The 7,643-nt window shown below is 29.9% G+C and overlaps 1 protein-coding gene across 3 annotated transcripts in view; it reads right to left on the reverse strand.

Annotated features, from left to right (window-relative positions):
• Window positions 1-250: 250 nt before the first annotated feature.
• LOC106679836 (protein regulator of cytokinesis 1) overlaps window positions 251-7,643 on the reverse strand; it is a 17,161-nt gene continuing 9,768 nt past the window's right edge. Inside the window, exons 10-13 of one of the 3 annotated variants that reach the window (XR_001343032.2) lie at window positions 7,150-7,296; window positions 3,766-3,988; window positions 1,419-1,502; window positions 251-471 (exon numbers count right to left, since the gene is read on the reverse strand). Coding sequence is in view for 2 of the 3 variants with exons in the window: in XM_014419201.3 (XP_014274687.1) it covers window positions 289-471; window positions 1,419-1,502; window positions 3,836-3,988; window positions 7,150-7,296 (567 nt within the window). In the remaining variant the exon portion in view is untranslated. The remainder of the gene's footprint in view (window positions 472-1,418; window positions 1,503-3,765; window positions 3,989-7,149; window positions 7,297-7,643) is intronic. The other 2 variants (XM_014419201.3, XM_014419203.3) reach the window with 2 other exon arrangements.

The following is a 7,643-nucleotide window of genomic DNA, read 5'->3' on the forward strand; positions in this document are numbered from 1 at the left end:
ATATTTCCATAGCTCTAAACATATATGACAAAGCCAATAGCTTGGTAAATGAAATGGTATAAATAGATAACAAAAAAATAATAAAAACAAATAGATGTTTATATAAAAACAATTTCTACACTAACATTAGACCATAAAATATAAAAAATAATAAATAGTTCAAGGATAAAAATCACAATCTTAAACATTAATATTATTTGACGTTAATCACTAAAATTTTCATCATAGGCTGTACAAGCAATAAACAATGTAAAAAGCAATTATACAAGTATATTAATGCATTAATCTTTATATGTTGATTGGTAGCCTTTTACGACAATGAGTAAGGCGAGGAATTGTTTGTGGAGTCCTTTTGCTAGAGGCAGGGGTTCCACGACGAGGGGTGACCAGTGTAGGTGACGAGTGTGCAATACCTGGAGTATTGCCCACTTCTTTCAAAGCAGATCTTGTAACAGATCTCTCTATTCCTTCCTGTAACAACCAAAAGTTAGTTAATTGACTTCTTCAGTAGAAACAGAATTAATAGGTTTGCCACTTTACAAAAATGATCAAGCAGTAATAATAATACGACCAGTAAAAAACCAAGTTTTCAAATTCCAAAGCCCTGTGGATGCTTAGTTGGAGCAATAAAACCTAAAAAATGTTCGTTCCTTTTTTATGTTTTTGCCTATAATTTCTAAACTTGACTTCTTTCCTATTGAGAAACTATCTGTTAAAAGAATTCAAGAACATTAAAATGTGCATTGAATGAGTGCACAACATTAAATTTGTTCTAGGAATATGGTTGAAATTTGTCATTGAGCAAAGATAATTTTTATTAATTTTGACAAAAGATTCAGTAGTGACTTTAAAACCTCCAATGTCTCCTCTTCATCTCGGAAAAGAGCCAATACCCTACTCTTGGAGGCAGGCACTGATGGTTACCCTTTTTCACTTAAGGTCCTCCTGCCATATCAGTACAGAGCTTGCTGCAGTCTCTCTCTATTATCACAAATGATAACATCATCTACATACAAGAAAGACTGACTATCGTCCTCATGTTCCATTAACCAATGATTGTTTGAGCCGTTCGTTTTACAAAAATTCTAAGGATGTCATCCAAAAATACTGTAAATAAGAGTGAGCTGAGAATATTCCCCAGCTTAAGACCTCAATCAAGCAGGAGCACTCTGTTCCATTGATCCTTACTACTCTTTTTGAATTTGAGTAAAAAGATTTTATGGTAGTAATAAGATCTCTTGCAACATTTTTAGCAGCCGAAGCATTCCATATTTCTTGCCACAGGACTGATTCGAAGGCAGCCTTAAGGTACAAAAAGGTCTTGAAGCTTTATCTTTAAACTAGGTCACAAACCTATGCTTGCCATAAATGTAGTATATTAATAAATAAATAACATGACTTACTAGAAATCAACTTACATGGAATTGAGAGTATGAAGCCAGGGACGATGTGCTGGTGTTGAGGGGCGTTCTAGCAAGTGCAACTGGAGTCCGAACTCCAGCCTAAACATAATACATTCAAAGTTAATTTTTAAAAATAAATATGAAAACATTAAGAAAAAGGTTTATAAAGCCAATTTCAACAATCAAGTCTAACTAAAAAACATGCTTTCTGATATCCAAATGGTGAACGATTTTAATATTTGATGAATAAAAATATTAACTATTTATATAAAATATAGTAGCATAAATATTCTGGAGGGAAAATAAAATAATGAAAGTCATAATTATGATATCCTATTCTCTCTCTAACCCTTCTGCTCCTCCACCAACCGCGGGGCCTTCGCTTCCAATTGAATCCTTACATCAAAGTTCTTTAATTTTCCTCCCCGATAAGTTCTAAGTCTTCCTCTTTATAGTTTTCTATTTACCGATGACCACAATTCTGATTTGATTTATAGAAAAAAGTAAGAGCCATCTCAGCAGATTCCCTTAATCACATATGATATCAAGCCATTGGGCTGGTGTTAATACGAGATTTTTTTTTTTTTTACTTTACTAATGACTTAAAAGAGAGATTCTATTTTTTATTACTTTATTCTAATGTATAGGAGAGTAAAAGATGAGTAGCTGGAAAGATATAATTTTAAATCGACTCTAAGCAGCTCTGGTTAACTAGGAAATCAACAATATCAATACGATTCAAATATGCTTCCCTGTATTTACAGTTTTCATGGAAGGTTGTCATTAAGTCTAATCATATGCATAACCCTATACAAATTTTTATTTTCATTTATTCCTTTCATTCTCTAGTAGTATTGGTCTTGGGTAACTATGCAAAAATCTGTCAAGAAGCTTCATTGTTATAAAAAAAATTCATTATTACTGTTTTAAATTTGGATTACCATTCCACCTCCAGCCATTCATTATTCTATTAGATTTTGTTCTAGCTTGGCAATATCATATTTCAGTTTTCAGTTTTAGTAGTGAGTATTTAGAGTTTCAAGGTTAGATAAGCTTTCCAGGTATTATAAATAAATTATTAAGTTGATTTTTGCAGAATGGGTGTTTTTAACACAAAATAACACATTTTGGGTTCTTATTGAAAGAAAATCTGGCCACTAGACAAGACTCATCATAATCTTTCAACTCCTATTTCTTAAGAAGTAAAGATTTTTGAATTATGTTAGTATTGTATTAAGAATGGAACAGTTAATAACTAATAAAAAAAAAAAAGATTGTTGATCATAGTTGGTGAAGTTGACAGGACATCTTTTAGAGGAGGATTTCTAGAGAAAAAAAATATTTATTTTAAATTTATAAATAAAATGTAATAATTCATACTTTTAGGATTTGGTATAATGAAAAAAAAATTTTTTTATTAAAATATAATCAATAGTGTTTGAAAGTAAAGAGAGAAAACAAAATGTCAGAATGATTTTAGTACACATAAGAGTTTCGAAAGGCATCATTCTGACACAACGGTTATTTTTCTGTTCTCAGTAGGTTCCATAGAATGCCAGAAAAACTGATCATGTAAGTCCACCTTCACATTTTAAGGCTAATTTCTATTAACAAGAAAGAAATAGCTCCATTATGTAAAATAATCCTAGCTGGAGGAGCATTCGCCTGGGCATAGAAAATTATCTATTCTTATCCCTACTCACATATTAAAGAAACTTACAGGCAAGTCATAGAACACCCAATTACAAGGAAAATAATTTTTTTTTTCTTGAGGAAGAAACATATTCTGTACAAAATTTCTGTAAACGTTTTATAGAAACAACGAATCCTAAAGCATTCATTTTATATTAACCAAGTAGAGGTTAATTGTTCAAATTCTACTTTTAAGGAACTCTTCCAGAATATGATTATTATTCTTTTAAAACTGAATCACTATTTGAACAAATAAGACAATAATATAAAATTATAAATTAAAATGCAAACAAGCTTGGTGAAAACATCATTCAGAAGATCAAGAAACAAAATGGCTGAACAATAAAGAGGAAAGACCATCCATGATTAGTGGGTAAAGTCTAATATATACAAAACCAACCATTCAATTCCAAGTCTTGACAACGTTAAAACATCTAAGGATCATGCTCAAGGAAGTTAATAGGATCAAGAAAAGGTTGAGAAAATCATTAAATTACGAACTAATAAGGAGAAGTACATTCCATTTTAACAAGAAATTAACACTGCCTCCACACCATAAACTTTAATTCTTTAATACTTTTCATAAAAGGAAGAAATGGTCAATACAGTTAATAACATGCTGGTTCTGGAACAGAAAAAATCATGCAATAGAAATAGAAAATAGACCTACTGCATTGTCTGCTAATAGCGCTTTCTAAACCATGCTCTACACTTCTACTGTTACCGTCATTATATCGGACCTTGAGAGTAATGGTGCGATCAGCAAGCTCGCACCTCCTCGCCTTTGGCTGGCCTCCACCCGTTGGTGGCAAACCCTTCCTCTTCTGCTGGTTTGCTGCTGGACGACTACCCAAAATGGCTTCAGTTTCCAATGCCTTCTGATTTTCAAATTTCTACATAAGCAACATATAAACCTGAATATTTGTATAAATAAATAAACACATAAACAAACAATTTCTAGAAGAGAGTAACATTATTATCAACCAAACCAAAAGGCAAGTTTCCTCAAAATTACCATCACCTCAAAAAGGTTAAAAATTGTTTCATATAGAATATCTACTACTTTATAAAGAGTGTAGTTTTAAAAACATTAAGTTTAAAGAATAGCTATAATTTGAAATACACACACCAATCACTTAATAATTAACAATTTGTACCATTTATATAGAACATATTTTAAATTTTGTATTCAAACATAATAAATAAAGCAACAAACAACAAGAAAACAACTGATTATACTGAGGTATTCTCATTAATTCAATTTAATCAAAAACTGATAATCTTAATATTGAAAAAAAAGGGAGGGTTTAAGGAAAGTTTTTAAAACATTTAATGAAAAATGCTAAACAATTTAGAAAACTTTTGATCAATATATTTAAAATATTAAATAACACTAATGATGGGAAATATGTTCCATCATTATAGTAAGACATTTATAAACTGTTTTTATAATAATTATTGTAACTAGCATATTGTAATTAGTATTGAATTCATTTTTTTCTTTCTTCATTCTTTTGGAGAATCATCATTTTAGAAACTACTTTTTGTTTTTATTAATGTTGTTCATACTAGAAATTATTAATAATTAATTTTATCTTCAGGCCATAGTATTTTCCCATACTGTTCATTCATTAAATCATTTTTTTTGTAATATCGATACATTAATGTTTTTCAATTTATTTATTTTCAAATAAAGCTTCATATCAAAACTTACAATTTTTTCTATCTTTCAAAATAGTGTCAATTTTGCATAGCTCCAATTGTCGATTACTAAAATTATAATGGTACCAATATTTTACATTTTACTCAAAAGAAAAAAAAGAATACAATAATTACAAACCAAAATTAATGTTAGCAACATAAAAACCATGAAAACTTGAACAAAGGATCATGCTTAGCCAATTTACATTAATGTTTGAGCTTTTTTGGTGAATTTAGTAATAATGTTTCGAGGAAAACTAAGGAGTGATAAGTCGATTAAATAAACATGAATAACTTATGAAATAACGAATTGTTCAATTATGTTTGCGTATGAAGTGCTTTACAATCATATCAAGCCCAAGCATCTTCAATCAATAACTCCTATCTTTGTTAAAAAGTTCCCTATTTTTTCTTTTTTAAAACTCTCAATCCTTTACAGAACATTTCTTTCAAAGGTGAGGAAATCCTTTTAGTTGTTCTTTGATACACATTTTAATAAGGTTTCATATAATACCACATAAAGGTTTCATATATAAAGTTATATCTTAGTATTCCTCGTCATGTTCTGCTCTGCATATGCTTCAGTAAATAGTCAAAGCCACAAAACAACATCTGTGTCAGCAATCTCTTGCCTGGTTTCTAGAGATGTTATGGGGGTTATTTACAATATAACCAATTCTTTAAATAAGCTAATCGCTGTTGTATTTGATCTTGAGGCAGTTCTACTTTTGACTAAAGATGAATTGTCAGTTTTATAACCAAAATAAGATGAGTAGTCTTCTAATACTCTAGTGATACGTGACTTCAAAAATATGATGAAGGCAGCCAGAACTTGTAGCAAGAAGGGAAGACAAATATAAGGACCAATGAAGATACATCTTCAGCATTTTGAAATATTCTCAGTCACAGGTCAAAGATCGGTCACATTCACATTTTGTAATATTTGATTCTAATAATTATGTAGAACAAAAATAAGTACATAATTGGGTTATACAAATAGCCCAATAGCAATTTGTAACTTTTAATTGTATTTTTCCACTTAACAATACCGTTAGGTTATTTATAATACTTTTTCTTTGAACTAATTTTAACTACTGTAAAATTGATAACTTATTTTAATCATCCCTAGTTAGACTTGAAATTATAAAAAGATTGAGCAGTGCCTTTTCTTGTTTTGATATGTGATTTCTTCTTCCCCAATCTTCACAGTGAAGTATACTAGAAAGAAGTACTCTAAGTCCCTTCTGAGGTCAGGATCAAAAGATCTCTCACTGGCTCCCTCATTTGATATCCAACTGAGTATTGGAGATTGACAACTTAATATGCTATAGATTTAGAAAGTACTCTGGATTCCATGTATTCATCATTTATAGGATTCAATTATTTAATTTTATAGGGTTCATTTATAGGATTCAAAACTGATAAGAAGCTGTCTGCCTTTCCCTCTTGATACAAAAGCGATACAAGTATCAAAGGTACAATCTGATCGCAACATAGAATTGTAATATGGAGTTTTTTTTGGATGAGTCCAACAAGCCTCTTGAAAGCTCATCAATATACTTTTCCAGTTCACCAAGAACTCAAAGCCTTCTTATATTCTGTAGAAAACATTCCAAGCTCGAAGCATATCACTTAAGCGGTGTCCTAATATGTTTACTTGAATCAGTTCGACAGTTTCTCATTGAAGTTCCATAATAATCTAATTAAAGAAGAACATATAGCCTCCAACCCCAAAACAGGTGAAAGGACTGTCTACTTAATTATCAGACTAGCCAAATACTAAATATAAAATTAACATATTGCTTCATAAAAGTAGTTCAGAAAGCATGCATTAGAATTGATTTCGAGGTGTCTACTTATTAATAAAATAAAAACCATAATAAAGGTTCCTCAAAAATGATGTAATGTATATTTATTAATTAATATTAGAATAGGATCTATGAAAGCCAGGAGAGAGAGGTTGATGGAAGAGGAGGTACAACCGCTTAAAGCAAAAGCACTTTAATTTTATTCTAATTATATCGGCTTATTTTGGAAGCTTTAAAAAAAAAAAACAATAACTGAAGCAAACTATTTTTAAATAACAAGCACTTAATCCTGATCACAATAGTAAACTATAGTTTGCTGATTTGCATTTAAAAACACAAGTGTCAAACAATTTATAACATCCAACAATAATAAATTTATTATAAAAAAAAATTATAAATTAATTTTAGGTTTTTTTCTCTCAAAGTTTTGAGAACGTTTCGAAACAATGCTAATTGGTCTATAACATCATTTGTCACAAACACATTATTACAATTAAATATGATTTTCATTACATAATTAGCTGAAATTAATTATTTTAAAATACCCTGGCTAATTTTTTTGATTCCTTTACTGCTATCCTCTCTTCCCAATCAGTGGTAATTTTTTGTAAGAGATCATGTCCATGCCAGTAGAATGGTTCTCCGAATTCCAGCAAAGCTGCCTTCAGTTGTTTGTCTACTTTAGGCAAATTCTGAAATGAAAAAACGATACTGAGGATGAATCAATAGAAAATCAAATTAATTAAGCTATATTTTTTTTGGGTCAAACAATCAACCAAAATAATATTTTCACTAAATTCTAAACAAGATATAAAAGGAACTATACATAAATTAAAGGTAAGTCAAAAAGATTAATTTCTCGAAAATACAAGCATTTGTTAAGAAAGGTAAATTAATATCTGATCTGACATATTTCTGGTTCAATCTTATTTACTTATATCCCCAAATCATCCACTATAATCCCAATATAGCATATTTCTGGTTCAATCTTATTTACTTATATCCCTAAACCATCCACTATAATCCCAATATAGCATAT

The sequence above is a fragment of the Halyomorpha halys genome, unplaced genomic scaffold (genome assembly GCF_000696795.3).
Source record: "Halyomorpha halys isolate HHAL.00 unplaced genomic scaffold, Hhal_1.1 Scaffold223.1, whole genome shotgun sequence".
NCBI classification, from domain to species: Eukaryota; Metazoa; Arthropoda; class Insecta; order Hemiptera; family Pentatomidae; genus Halyomorpha; species Halyomorpha halys.